This window comes from Hypanus sabinus, chromosome 1 (genome assembly GCF_030144855.1).
Source record: "Hypanus sabinus isolate sHypSab1 chromosome 1, sHypSab1.hap1, whole genome shotgun sequence".
Classification (NCBI taxonomy): Eukaryota; Metazoa; Chordata; class Chondrichthyes; order Myliobatiformes; family Dasyatidae; genus Hypanus; species Hypanus sabinus.
The window spans coordinates 106731105-106746907 of NC_082706.1; the positions used below are offsets into that span (position 1 = coordinate 106731105).

A 15803-nucleotide genomic window follows, 5' to 3' on the forward strand; every position below is an offset into this window, starting at 1 on the left:
TAAATAGTACTCATTTAATCGCATATGGTGTACTGTCTGTTTTTGGGCGAGGCGGGGACATCACACAGCATCCACACCAGCTGATTAACCAGTTTGGCGGGGCTGAAGGCTGCTTCCCCTAGACGAAACGAGCTGAGCCAGCCTGAGGCAACCCAGGGGGTTACAGACGGTTGATGTCTCGGCAACAGTTGGAGATGAAAAGATCGAGTGCAGGTAGAAGGCCCGGTGGGAGTGTCCAGGAAGAGGGTTGAAGACGGGAGAAGGGGTCATCAACAGAGGGAGGGGAGTCCTTGTTAAAGTAGTAGGCTCTGAGACGTAGGCGACAGAAGAAGAGTTCGGCGTCATGCCGGGCACAGAACTCACTGAGGTGTGGACGGAGGGGGACAAAGGTGAGGCCCTTGCTAAGCACAGAATACTCTGCCTCAGAGAGGGGAAGGTCAGAGGGGATGGTGAAGTCATGGCGAGGTTTGGGGTTGGGGTCAGAGAAAGGTAAAGAGTGAGAGGTCTCAGTTGGGAGGTGGGGGTTGGGATGTTCAGGGAGAGCGGGCTGAGGGGAGGATGAGGGATCAGAGGAATGGAGGGGAGATGAGGGGTGGAGGGAGGGTTGGGAGTCACTGGGAGGATAGGGGGTAGTAGAGGAATAAGACAAGTGGTAGGACCCAGCGGCAGTAAGAGCGGTCCCGGTCTGGATAGGGCCAGGACTTCGGTCCGAGCTGGATCTAGAGCTGGGGGTGTCGGAGTCTGTGGCCTGCAGGGCGCCAGAACTGAGGTCCGAATCAGAAGCGAGTGAGTCCATGGCGCGCTGGGGGCTGATGCCCATGTTCTGAATACTGTGGTTCCAATGGGAGTTAGAGTCAGAGGCGGATGGGTCTTCAGACTGCCGAAGGTCTGAGAAGTTGAAGTCCGAGAGGTCGGGGTCCGGGCTGGAGGCGGGCGAGCTTGTGATCCTTCTTGGACGGGATGTGAGGAAAGAGAAGAGACGGCGGTTGGAGGCGTGAATTCGGCGGAGAATGAAGTGTAAGAGAGGTCCATGGCAGACAGTTGAGCATCTGTAGTATACTTTTTGTTAAATATTAACCACCATTCTCTGGCTTCTTCCACTAAGCCAACATTGAATGCAACTGACTTCTTCATCCTCAATGTCAAGCGACTTAATCTTCTTGACGAGTCTGCCATGTAGTAATTTATCAAAGGCCTTGCTAAAGACCATGGCATTCCCTTTATCAAACTTCTTAGTAACTTACTTTAACAAAAATCTCTATAAATTGGTTTGACGTGTCTTGCCAAGCATTGAGCCATTTTACTTATCTCTTATCAGGACCTGTCTTTGCAAACACTGGTACATGTACGTCCTATCCATGAGAAAACGTTCAGATAATTCACCCATGATTAATGTCAGGTTCACCAGGCTCTAGTTACCTGTTTATTAATAGAACCATTCTCAAACATTAGCTGCCCTCTAATCGTCAGGTACCTCACCCATGGCTAAGGATGTTTTAAATATTACTGCTAGGGCCCCTGTAATTTCTGCACTAGCGTCCCACAAGGTTGGAGAGGACACCTCGTCAGGCCTTTGGGATTTATACACCCTAAATTTGTCTCAAGACACAAGCACCTCCTCTTCTGTAATCAGAACATGGTCTATGACCTCTACTATTTTGCCAGATTCTATGGAATATGTGTGTGTCCTAAGTAAATGCAAACACAATGAAAAAGTTAATATTTACCCCATTTATTTTACCTCCATGCATACATAGCCAGCTTGATTTTCAACAGGACCAATTTTGTCCCTTGCTATCCTCTTGCTCCTAATGTTCCTATGGAACCCTTGGATTCTGGTTCACCTTGTCTGCTAGAGCAACCACTTATCCCTTTTCAGCCTTCCTGATCTTTCACTTGTATTCACTTGCATGTCTTATTTTCCTCCAGTGCCCCATTCAACACTAGCTGCCCATACCCAATATGTGTTCCCTTTATCTTTACCAGGCCTTCAATATCCCCTGATAAATAAGGTTCTCTCAACCTTCCAGCCTTGCTTTTTATCCTAATAGAAATATAGACATTATGTACTCTCAGTACTTTACTGTTCAGGGCCACACACTTGCCAGCATCTCTTTGTTAGAAAACAGCCTGTCCCAAATCTACACCTGACAGATTGCTTCATATGCCATCAAATTGGTCATCCTCCAGTTCAGAATCTTAACCTGAAAACCAATCCTATCCAATCTCCATAATTATTTTGATGTCTATGGAATTATGATCAGTATATACAAAGTATTTTACTATACTTACTTCTGTCACCTGCCCTATCTCATTTCTCAAAAAGAGATCCAGTATTGTGCTTTCTCTAGTTGGGACCTCTGCAAATTAGTAATGAAACATTCCTGAACACATTTGACAAACGCCATTTTGTCCGGATCTTTTACGTATGGGAGTCCCAATCAATATGCAGAAAGTTAAAATCACCCACTATCTCAACCTAAACACCAGAAATTCTGCAGTTGCTTAAAATCTAGAGTAACACGTAAAAAGTTCTGCAGGAACTCATGAGGTACTGCAAAAATGACTTATATGAGAATGATTCCAGGAACGAAAGGGTCACCCTATAAGGAATGTCTGGCAGCTCTTGGGCTGTATTCCCTGGAGTTCAGGAGCATGAGGGGATCTCATAGAAATATTCCTTATGTTAAAAGGCCTGAACAGATTAGATATGACAAAATTATTTCCCATGGTAAGGGAGTCTAGGACATGAGAGCACAACTTAGCAATTGAAGGACATCCATTTAAAACAGAGTTGCAGAGAAATTACTTTGCTCAGAGGGGGGTAAATCTGTGAAATTTGTTGCCATGAGTAGCTGTGGAGGCCAAGTCACTGGGTGCATTGAAGGCAGAGATAGATAGGTTCTTGATTAGGTAGGGCATCAAAGGGTGTAGGGAGATGGCAGGGGAGTGGGGATGACTGGAAGAATTGGATCAGTCCATTAATGAATGGAGGTGTAGACTCGATGGACCAAATGGCCTACATCTACTCCTATATCTTATGGTCTTATAGTCTATAGGTTAGGTTTCCCTGAGAAGGAATAAAGCGTAATCCTTCAGGCCAGAACCTTTCATCAGGACCCTTCATGAGTCCTGATGAAGGGTCTTGGCCAAAAACATTTACTGTTTATTCTTTTCCGTGGTTGCTGACTTTCTCTTGCATTTTCTATGTGTTCCTGTCACAACTTTATATTGCTTGCCACTGTCTGCTATCTCCCTATGAATTGGTTCATCCAAATCCTGTTGACTATTGGAAGGTCTATAAAGTCCCATTAACATGACAAGTGAGGTGGAAAATCTAGTCAGGTGGAAGAAGGCAGTATTCATGAGGTTTAGGAAGCAAGGATCAGATGGGTCTATTGAGGAATATAGGGTAGCAAGAAAGGGGCATGAGAAGGCCTTGGCGAGTAGGGTAAGGGAAAACCTCAAGGCATTCTTCAATTATGTGAAGAACAAAAGGATGACAGGAGTGAAGGTAGGACTGATTCGAGATAAAGGTGGGAAGATGTGCCTGGAGGCTGTGGAAGTGAGTGAGGTCCTCAATGAATACTTCTCTTCGGTATTCACCAATGAGAGGGAACTTGATGACGGTGTGGACAATATGAGTGAGGTTGATGTTCTGGACCATGTTGATATTAAGGGAGAGAAGGTGTTGGAGTTGTTAAAGTACATTAGGACAGATAAGTCCCCGGGGCCTGACGGAATATTCCCCAGGCTGCTCCAAGAGGTGAGGAAAGAGATTGTTGAGCCTCTGGCTAGGATCTTTATGTCCTCATTGCCCATGGGAATGGTACCAGAGGATTGGAGAGAGGCGAATGTTATCCCCTTATTCAAAAAAGGTAGTAGGGATAGTCTGGGTAATTACAGACCAGTGAGCCTTACATCTGTGATGGGAAAGCTATTGGAAAAGATTCCTGGAGATAGGACCTATGGGCATTTAGAGAATCATGGTCTGATCAGGGACAGTCAGCATGGCTTTGAGAAGGGGAGATCATCTCTAACAAGTCTGATAGAGTTCTTTGAGGAGGTGACCAGGCATATAGATGAGGGTAGTGCAGTGGATGTGATCTACATGGATTTTAGTAAGGCATTTGACAAAGTTCCACACGAAAGGTTTATTCAGACACTCGGAAGGCATGGGATCCAAGGAAGTTTGAAGCTTGCCTGCAGAAGGCAGAGGGTCGTGGTGGAGGGAGTACATTCAGATTGGAGGGTTGTGACTAGTGGTTTCCCATAAGGATCCGTTCTGGGACATCTAATTTTTGTGATTTTTATTAATGACCTGGATGTGGGGGTAGAAGGGTGGGTTGGCAAGTTTGCAGATGACACAAAGGTTGGTGGTGTTGTAGATAGTGTAGAGGATTGTCGAAGGTTGCAGAGAGACATTGATACAATACAGAAGTGGGCTGAGAAGTGGCCGATGGAGTTCTACATGGAGAAGTGTGAGGTGGTACACTTAGGAAAGACAAACTCCAAGGCAGAATACAAAGTAAATGGCAGGATACTTGGTTGTGTGGAGGAGCAGAGGGATCTGGGGGTACATGCCCACAGATCCCTGAAAGTTGCCTCACAGGTATTTAAGAAAGCTTATGGGGTGTTAGCTTTCATAAGTCGTGGGATAGAGTTTAAGAGTCGTGGGTTAATGATGCAGCAATATAAAACTCTGGTTAGGCCACACTTGGAGTACTGTGTCCAGTTCTGGTCACTGCACTATAGGAAGGATGTGGAAGCATTGGAAAGGGTACAGAGGAGATTTACCAGGATGCTGCCTGGTTTAGAGAGTATGGATTATGATCAGAGATTAGGGGAGCTAGGGCTTTACTGTTTGGAGAGAAGGAGGATGAGAGGAGACATGATAGAGGTGTACAAGATATTAAGAGGAATAGACAGAGTGGACAGCCAGTGCCTCTTTCCCAGGGCACCACTGCTCAGTACAAGAGGACATGGCTTTAAGGTAAGGGGAGGGACGTTCAAGGGGATATTAGAGGAAGGTTTTTTACTCAGAGAGTGGTTGGTGCATGGAATGCACTGCCTGAGACAGTGGCGGAGGCAGATACACTAGTGAAGTTTAAGAGACCACTAGACAGGTACATGGAGGAATTTAAGTTGGGGGGTTATATGGGAGGCAGGGTTTGAGGGTCAGCACAACATTGTGGGTTGAAGGGCCTGTAATGTGCTCTACTATTCTATGTTCTAACATGGCCATCCATAGATTCACAGAAATTGCCTTGGCAGATGAGCTTTACATATGTCATCTGAGCATTGCTTTGACATCATCCACGATGAGTAATGTATGAGTACTCCCTCCTGCTTTAATACCACCTTCCCTGTCATGTCTAAGTCAGCAGATTGCCAGTACATTGGGCTGTCAGTCCTGCCCCTCCGGTCTCAATAATGGTTTCAACATCTTAAGTACACGCATGGATCCATTCTCTATGTACATCAGCCTACCTAAAACTGTCACTGTTTTGCAATAGAAGTAACTCAGAACATTTGTCCACGCTGCTCAATCTTGCAGTTTCCATTTCTGCTTAAAAACAAGAGATTCCGCAGATGCTGGAATTCCAAAGCAACACCCAGAAAATCTTTGCTTGTGGTCCTAACATCTATTTTCACTCAACCACTTCATTGTTGTCCTGCCACTCTGGATGCTATCCCTCTGAAACGCTAGTTTCAACACCTCTCACCCACCCTAGGCAGGATCAGTAAACCTTCCTAAATTGATTTTTGTCCTTCTCCAGTTTGGGTGAAAACTGTCCTATTTGCACGGATCCCAGCTACCCTGGAAGAGAGTGCAGAGATCAAAAAAATCTGAAGCCCTCTCCCATCGACCATCTGCTTGGCCACGTGTTAAACTGCACTGTCTTCCTTGTTTTTTGCCTCACTAGCATGGATAGCAATCCTGAAGTCACCACCTTGGAGGTCCTGTCTTCTAACTTTGCACCTAACTCCCTGAATACATTTTGCAGGTCCCCGTCACTTTTCCTGCTTATATCATTCATACCAATGAGTTCCATGACTTAAGGCTTCTCAGCCTCCCCCTTAAGATAGCTATGGACTCAATACAAGATATCTCTGATCCTCTGCACCTGGAATGCAATATACCTCCTGTGGTAGGTTATCTCCATAAAACAATCTAAACTGATAACCTTGCTGGGGGTAATGGCCACAGGGGTATTCTGCACTGACTGCCAATTCCCTTTCCCACTCTTGATGATCACCCAGCTACCTGTTTCTAGCAACATAGCGGTAACGGTCTCTCTGTAACTCCTATCAACCCCTCATTTTTCTGAATGATCTGAAGGTCATCTACCATAGATCCAATTCCCTAACACAGTTTGTAAAGAGCTGCAACTGGATGCACTTATCACAGGTACAGACATCTCCCTAACTTCCCACCTCATGCATTGGGAGCACACCACTGCACTAGGTTCTAAACCCACTGGTCTGTCGGTAGAACAATAGAGAAAGAAATTAAATGAACATAAATTCAGAGAAGTTTATAGAATCATGAGGGGTATAAAGGGGTCCTAGCCTTTTCCCCAGGACTGGAGAATCCAAATCTGAAACAAGGTAACGGGGAAGAGATTTAAAAGAGACCTAAAAGATAATATCTTTATGCAACAGATAGTGAGCAGACTGAGGAAGTGGTTGAGACGGGTGCATTTGCAATATTTCAGAGGTATTTGCATGGGCACATGGAAGGAAAGGGCTTGAAGGGCCACGAGTCAAATGCAGAAACTGGATCTAGCAGGTTAGCATGAACCATCTGTGCTGAAGGGCCTATATCCAGGGTATGTTACTCGAAGGAAGTAGTATGTGTGTGAGGCCAGTTTTCTGTGCTCAGTGTCAGATGTGGGGGGTGCTGGAGTCTCCCAGCCTTCTGGATGGCCATATCTGTACCAGGTGTGTCGAGCTGCAGCTAAATATAGTGTACAGTATATGGATTTCAACAAGGCATTTGACAAGGTACCCCATGCAAGGCTTATTGAGAAAGTTAAAAAGGCATGGGATCCAAGGGGACATTGCTTTGTGGATCCAGAACTGGTTTGCCCACAGAAGGCAAAGGGTGGTTGTAGACAAGTTGTATTCTGCATGGAGGTCAGTCACCAGCGGGGTGCCTCAGGGATCTGTTCTGGGACCTATACTCTTTGTGATTATTATAAATGACTTGGATGACAAAGTGGGGGGATGGGTTGGTGAGTTTGTTGTTGACACAAAGGTTGGGGTTGGGGGTGTTGTGGATAGTGTGGAGGGCTGTCAGAGGTTACAGCGTGACAGGGAAGTGGCAGATGGAGTTCAACCCAAGTAAGTGTGAAATGGTTCATTTTTGCAGGTCAAATATGATGGCAGAATGTAGTGTTAATGGTAAGACTCTTGGCAGTGTGGAGGATCAGAGGAATCTTGGGGTCCAAGTCCAAAGGATGCTCAAAGCAGCTGCGCTGGTTAACTCTGTGATTCAGAAGAAGTATGGTTATTGGCCTTCATCAATCGTTAAATTGTATTTAGGAGCCGAGAGGTAATGTTGCAGCTATATAGGACCCTGGTCAGACCCCAGTTGGAGCACTGTGCTCAGTTCTGGTCGCCTCACTACAGGAAGGATGTGGAAACCATAGAAAGGGCACAGAGGAGATTGCCTGGATTGAGGAGCATGCCTTAGGAGAATAGGTTGAGTGAATTCAGCCTTTTCTCCTTGGAGTGAAGGAGGATAAGAGGTGACTTGATAGAAGTGTACAAGATGATGAGAGGCATTGATCATGTGGATAGTAAAAGGCTTTTCCCAGGGCTGAAATGGTTGCCACAAGAAGACACAGGTTTAAGGAGCTGGCTGCTGGGGAGTAGGTACAGAGAAGATGTCAGGGGTACGTTTTTTACTCAGAGAGTGGTGAGTATGTGGAATGGGCTGCTGGCAACAGTGGTGGAGGCAAATACAATAGGGGCTTTTAAGAGACTTTTAGATAGGTACATGGAGCTTAGTGAAATAGAGGGCTATAGGTAAGCCTAGTAATTTCTAAGGTAGGGGCATGTTTGGCACAACTTTGTGGGTTGAAGGGACTGTATTGTGCTGCAGGTTTTCTATGTTTCTATGAATCTATGAAATAAAAAACATAAAATGCTGAAAATACTCAAATAGACAGATGGCATCTGTGTAAAGAGAAACAGAAGGGAAGTCAAAGAGCATAAAAGAAAAAGAGAGGGCAGGAAGTCTGCAGAAGGATGGGGACAGATTAGGAGAATGGACAAAAAAGTGGCAGATGGGACAGTGTAGGGAAGTGTATGGTGATGCACTTTGGTAGAAAGAATAACGGCACAGACTGTTCTCTAAACAGAGACAGATTGAGTGCTGAAACCGAACATGCAAGAAGACCTGAGAGTTCTGGTCCAGGATTCCCGAAAGGCTTAATTGCTGTTTGAGTTGGTACTGAAGAAGGCAAATGCAATGATGGCAATCATTTCGAGGGGTCCAGACTATAATCAAAATAGAATGAGAATCAGGTTTAGTATCACTGGCATAGGTCGTGACACTTGTTATTTTGCAGCTGCATTACTGTACATTTTATAATAAAAACTATAAATTACAATAAGATATATATTAAATTAAATAAGTAGAGAAAAAGAGCAAAGAAAGAAAAATACTGAAGTAGTACATGTGACTTCATTGTCCATTCAGAAATCTGATCATCTGAAATGTCCAGGACTAAAGGACATAGATTCATAATAGGACATTTCTTCAGAACAGAGACCAGGATGAATTTCAGTGACCTATGAAATCCATTGCCATAAACGGCTATGAATTATTGAAATCCAAGTTATTGAATTTATTAAAAAGCCGAGGCTGATAGGTTACGAGGAAAAGACAAAATAAATGGGACTAAGAGGGAAAACATAACAGATATGATTCAATGGCCGAGCTGACTCAATGGATCGAATGGCCTAATCCTGCTTCTATGTCTTACCGTCTTACGGCTGGGAGAGCGATTGCAGTCGGAGCATGTACGGAGGAAGCTTCTTAATCGATTAACCTAAACTGCCCTAAAGGGGTTATCCGAGAAAAAATACACTAACAAATGAGTTGATTTTAACGGGAATGTTTGCGGGAGAGGTTTGCAACTAGTTTTGGGTTACTTATGCAACTTAGATGTTTACAGAAAGAGGGTCCTGGGCATTAAATAAAGGACATGCACTGCCTGGACACCACGGTAGCCCAGCAATTAGCACAACTCTATTACAATTCCCAGTTCTAAATTGCTCTGTGATTAGGTTAGGGTTTATTCGATTTCTAGGGAGTGCCTGGGCCTACCTTGCAGTCTATCGCTAAATAAACAAATAGATATCGTGCTTTCTAATTTTCCAACGGAAGCTAATGTAATCGAATAATTTAACGTCAGGTTCTGCCCAGCTGGAATCATTAAAATCATTATAATTGGGAAAGATGAAGAATTCACAGACATGTTGCAGATGGCATTCGGTTCATCAAACATCCCACCCAACGGAACGTACAGGGAATACGGTCGCAGCGATGGGAGCGGAAGCGAGATAGTTCGAGGTTCGGCACTTTAAGAGCGTGTGTGGGGAGGATATCGGTCTCTTGCTCTGTCACAGAATCCGGAGACAAAAGATTAGACAAAGTGAAGTCCAAAATGATGAAACCGGGGTATCTGGGTGAATTATTAACATGTACTCCTGCCGTCTGAAGGTGCCGAGTAACTCCCCTCCCTTCACTGAAGACACTTGCTCCAACTGTGGTGTTAGGCGGGAATGTGTACGTTGTTCCTGTGACCGCGTGGGTTTCCTCCGGCTGCTCCGGTTTCCTCCCACGTTCAAAACACGTTCGGGTTAGCAGGCGCCCAAAGCAACACACACAATATGCTGGAGGAACTCAGCAGGACAAGCAATATTTATGGAAAAGAGTAAATAGTCGACGTTTCGGGCTGAAACCCTTTTTCAGGACTGGAAAACTAGCAGGTTAATTGATCACATTGATGTAATTGGATGGCCCGGGATTCTTGGTCCGAAAGGCCTGTTATCGTGACGTATTTCTTCATGTTAAGCGAGAGCAAGTTCGAACCCCCCAAATAAATTCGCCTAATGAACTGCTGTGCAATTCTACCAAAATCTCATTTTATGCGGAGGAAGTAATAGTGTGTCGTTTTCAAATGGGTTGGAAGGCGTGGTCTGTGACACGTTGACAGAAAGTGGGACGTGAAGCGTGGTGTTATTTATAACTAGCCAGGCCACATCTGAATCTGTGTCACATTCAGTCACAACTCGACAAACAACATGCGGCTGGGTTGCGTGGCTTTTGTGATACTTTTTCTCCGTTAGTTGATTGATTTTCATCCACTTACACTCTGTTTGTTTCAGTCTTTCAAACACGTTATGACTTTGATTTCTTTTTCCACAGGCAGATGTCTCGGTGCTGAATTGACACAGTCTCCGATGTCCATCACCCGACATGAGGGCGAAACGGCTACTATGAGCTGTGATCTGGGCTCAGCGAACACGAACATCATCCATTGGTATCGGCAGCCAGATGGGCAACTCCCGGTCAGGATCCTTTATTATAATAATGGGGGCAACATGCGCGACGATGGAATTGATGACAGATTTACAGCGAGCGGTGTTGGTCAAGCTGATCAACTAAAGCAGTGTTTTCTAACTGTGAAGCGTCTCCAGAAAGAGGATTCCGGCACCTATTACTGTGCCTATTGGGACCCACACAGTTAAACTGCAACCGGTGCCGTTGACAAAAACTCTTCCTCGGTCAGGTTTTCGAATCATTTCCGACTCTGCGAATTCGCAGTTTATTCCATAAATTCCATCACCTTTCTTCGGATAAAGAACTCTATCCAATTCTACAGAAGTTACCGGATCAGCGTCCTCGACAGTTTATACATTTACACCTGTCGCTCGAGAACAGGGAGATGGGAGAATATTTCCCCAGGGTATGAGAGCCCAGACTAGAGGGGATAGTTTTAAAGTGAGAGGGGAAAGATCTATAAGAGACCTGTGTGGTATGTTTTTCAGGGAAAGGGCGGTGGGTACAGGTAACAAGCTGCCAGAGGAAGAGTTAGAGGCAGGAACCATCCAGAGATTTAAAAGTCATTCGGGCATCTACATGGATAAGAAAGGTTCCGAGAAATACGGGTTAAATGCATGTAAACAGGACTGGTTTCCGTGGGTAACTTGCTCGGTAAGGACAAGTTAGGCCGAAGGGCCTGATTCTGTGCTGTAGAGCTCAATGGCTCTTATAATTGTTACAAATCTCTGCACGGTCTACTGGAATCTGCTGTTCCTGAACTTGGTGGTGTAGTTCTGAGGCTCCGGTATGTCCTTCCTGACGGGAGCAGCGAGAGGAGAACACGACCTGCAATGCGGAGTGGGGTGTCTCTGATGACGGATGTTGCTTTCCTATGATAACGCTTCGTGATGATGCTCTCAATGCTGGGGAAGGCTTTACGCGTGATGGACTGACCCATATCCAGTAGCTTTTGAAGGTTTTCCATTCAAGGGCATTGGTGCTTCCATACTAAGCTGTGGTGCAGCCAGTCAATACATTCTTCATCACATATCTAGAGAAGTTTGTCAAAGTTTTAGATATCATACCAAATCTTCACAAATTCCTAAAGGATTAGGAGCACTGCATGCTTTCTTTGTAATTGCCCTTACGTGCTGGGCCCAAAACAGGTCCTCTGAAATGATAACACCAAGAAAGTTAGAGGATACTGACCCTCTCCAGCTCTATCCATCAACACGAATTCGTTCATGAACTCCAGATTTCCTCCTCTTGAAGTCAATAGCCAGCTCCTTGGTCTTGGTGTCATTGAGTAAGAGATTGTTAGACTCAGTCAGGTTTTCAATCCCCCTCCTATAGGCTGATTCATCAACACCTTTGATTTGACGTATGGCAGTGGTGTCATCAGCAACCTTTTATATGGCATTGGAGTTGTGTTTAGCCACACAGTCATGTGTAAAGTGAGTAGAGCAGTGGAATGAGCACACAGCTTTGTGGTGCAACTGTGCTGTTGCCAGTCTGAACTGACAGGTGACTGAAAGTGAAGAAATCGAGCATCTAGTTGCACAAGGAGGAATTGAGGCCAAGGAGTTGAAACTTAATTATTAGTTCCGAGGGGAAGATGGTATTGAGTGCCAAGCTGTAGCCAAGAAAGAGCAGGCTGATATATGCATCTTTGTTTTGCAGATGGTCCAGAGTTCAGTAAAGAACCAATGAGATCACATCTGCTGTGGCCCTGTTGCGCCGCTGGGACAATTAGAGTAGATCCAATTCGCTTCTTAGGATGAGCTGATATGTTAAAATATCATGTAAATATTTACACATCATGTTAAAAACTCACTTCTTAAAACATTTTGTCACTGTGGATTTAAGTGCTACTGGACTTTAGTTATTGAGGCAGGTTACCGTGTTCTTCTTTGGCACCAGAATAAGTGAAGTCTGATTGAAGCAGATGGGTACATTCAGCCAAAGTGGGAGGTTAAATATCAGTGAATAGTCCAGCCAGTTGATTAGCACTGATCTTTAGGACTTGGCCAGGTATCATGTCTGGGCTGGATGATTTTCATGGATTCCACCTCCTGAAGGCAGCTCACACATCAGCCTCAGAGATTAGAATTACTTGATCATCTGGTAGTGTATGTGTTTGTGATGGTCCCTCCATGTTTTGATAGTCAAAGCAAGCATAGAAGGCATTGCGGTCATCTGGAAGTGAGCCCTGGTGTCACCTATGTCACTTGATTTTACTTTATAAGAGGTGATCTTGGTCACCAGACCTGAATGCCTCTAATCTGACCCTCAGCAAATTGCTGATTTCATGGTTCATACAAGGTTTCTGGCGGGAGAAGACTCTGAATGATTTTGTGGACACACTCCTCTACAACTGTTTTTCTAAAGTCCATGATGAACCTACATGGTGTAGGTGTATTTATTCAGATCCATAGATGAAAATGGCCCCATCCACTCGAAGGAATCCCTTATAGCAATAGTTGCTCATCTGCCTCCCTCGACCACCTCTTTGTGGATGTCTCAGAGCAGCTGCAGAAGAGGGAGGGTGAGCAGATAAAGGCCGAGATGCACATTGACACCAATGACATAGGTAGAAACGGGGAAGAGATTTTTCACTGTGAGTATAGGGAGTGAGGAAAGAGGCTGGTGAGCACGAGTAATCTCTGGAGATTGTATCCAACTGCTTGATTTGTCTCCTTCATAGCTTGTTATGCCTGATATTGTCCTTCTGTGAATAATGTGCAAAGGCACCCCGGGCCCTCTGAACATACACACCTTGCAAACTCCCATCATTTGAAAGAAAGATACTATTAAACTGGGTGGGATGACATCATATTTTCTTCACTTCATTCCATTCAGCAACAAGTATTCCATTGGATACTACAGTGGGGGGTGGGGATAGAATGACCTATCAGTGCACAGCAGCAGCAGCCCTGCCAATGGCAGTATGGTGGCTCTGAGGCTCAGCAAGGAAGGGTAAAATCAAGTAGGGCGACAGTGTTAGGAGAGTCAATAATTAGGGGTCGGACAGGAGATTTGGTGGCCGTGACAAAGGCTCAGAATGGCGTGCAGTCTTCCAGGTGCTAGGATTAAGGATGGCCCAGAGCAGCTGCAGAAGAGGAAGAGTGAGTGGATAAAGGCCGAGATGCACATTGACACCAATGACATAGATAGAAACGGGGAAGAGATTTTTCACTGTGAGTATAGGGAGTGAGGGAAGAGGCTGCAGAGCATGAGTAATCTCTGGATTACTCCCAGTTCCGCATGCTAGTCAAGGCAGAAATAAGATAAATGAGTGGCGGAGGATCTGGTGTAGGGGGGCTGGGTTTCAGATCGTTGGATCATTAGGATCTCATCTAGGGAAGCTATGACTTGTACAAAAAGAATAGGTTCCACCTGAACCCTAGGGGGATCAATATCTTTGTGATCAGGTTTGCTAGAGCTATTAGAGAAGGTCTAAAGTAAGTTGGCAAGGGTTTGGGATCAGGAGTGATAGGGCTAAGGATGGGGCAGTAGATGCAGTGTGTAGTGAGGCTGTGAGGAAGGACAGTCAGATGATAGCCAAGATTGCAGTCGGTGGGATGAGTTGAAGTACAACATGGGGGAAAATCAAAATGGGTGATAAATTCAGGACTGAAAGTGTTATATTAGAATGCACATCATATACGGAATAAGGTAGATGGTCTTGCAGCACAGTTAGAGATTGGCAGTGTAATGTTGTGGGCATCATTGTATCGTGGCTGAAAGATCATAGTTGGGAGCTTAGCATCCAAGAATGCATATTGTATCAAAAGGAGAGACAGGGAGGCAGAGAGGTTGGGGTGGCTCTGTTGATAAAAATGATAGAATTGTTTGAAAGAAAGAGATGACATAGGATTGGAAGATGCAGATTCCTTCTGGGCAGAGTTAAGAAACTGCAAGGGTAAAAAGACCCTGATGGGAGAGATATACAGGCCTCCGAACCGTAGCCAGGATGTGGAATACAAATTACAACGGGAGATAGAAAAGGCAGGGGGAAAGGACAATGTTTTTATAGTCGTGAGGGGTTTTTCAATACATGGGTAGGCTGTAAAATCCAGTTGGAGCTGAATCCCAAGAGATTGATTTTCTACAAGATAAATTTTTAGAGCAGCTTGTGGTTGAGTCTACAAGGAGGAAAGGCAATTCTAGACTGGGTGTTGTATAATGAACTTGATTTGATTAGGGAGCTTAAATTAAGGGAGTCCTTTAGAGACAGTGATCATAATATGATAGAATCCACCCCGCAGTTTGAGAGGGAAAATATAAAGTCAGATGTATCAGTGTTACAGTAGAGTGAAGGCAATTGCAGAGGCGTGAGAGAGAAGCTGGCAAAAGTTGATTGGAAGAAGACACTAACGGGGATGATGGCAGAAAAGCAATGTCTGGGCAATTCGGAAGATGCAGGTTAGATGCATCCCAAAGAGGAAATATTCTAAAGAGAGAACTATGATTGACAAAGGAATTTAAAGAAGCTTAAAAGGAAAGGAAATGGTATATAATTAATACATGTAGCAAAAATTAGTAGGAAGATAGAAGATTGGCATGCTTTATCTATTTATCTATTTATTTAGCGTTACAGCGCGGCATGGACCCTTCCGGTTCTTCGGGCTACACAGTCCCAGCATACACCGGACAAACCCAATTAACTATAACCTAACCACGGGAAATTTACAATGGCCAATTAATCTACCTGGTAGGTCTTTGGACTGTTGGAGAAAACTGGAGGATCTGGAGAAAACCCATATATTCCATGTGGAGGACACACGGAGACTCCTTTCCGAACGGTGCTGGAGTTGAACTCCGAACTGCGGAATGCCCCGAGCTGTCATGGCGTCGCACTAACCACAACGCTACCGTGGCCCCTTCTAAAAAAAACACACCGGAAGGTAACTAAAAAAAATAAGGAGGGGAAAGATTAAATATGAAGATAAGTTAGCCAATGACATAAAAGAAGATATAAAACTTTTTTTCAGATATATAAGGAGTATAAGAGAGACGAGAGGAGTTATCAGACCACTGGAAAATGAGGCTAGAGAGGCAGTAATCTGCGACAAAGGAATGACAGATGAACTTAATAAGTATTTTGGATCAGTCTTCACTGTGGAAGACACTAGCAGAATGCCAGAAATGCGAGAGTCTTAGGGGGAAGTGAGTGCAGTTGCTACTATTAAGGAGATGGTGCTTTGGAAGCTGAAAGATTTGAAGGTAGATAAATCTCCTA

At 44.6% G+C, this 15803-nt stretch overlaps 2 gene segments (V, D, J or C); both read left to right on the top strand.

Annotated features, from left to right (window-relative positions):
• Positions 1 to 15803, top strand: part of LOC132396183 (Ig gamma-2A chain C region, membrane-bound form-like) — a 332140-nt gene that overhangs the window by 303775 nt on the left and 12562 nt on the right.
• Positions 10303 to 10767, top strand: LOC132393607 (Ig kappa chain V-VI region NQ5-61.1.2-like). The segment is given in 2 exon segments: positions 10303 to 10360; positions 10445 to 10767. Coding segments are annotated over 2 exon segments (363 nt in total).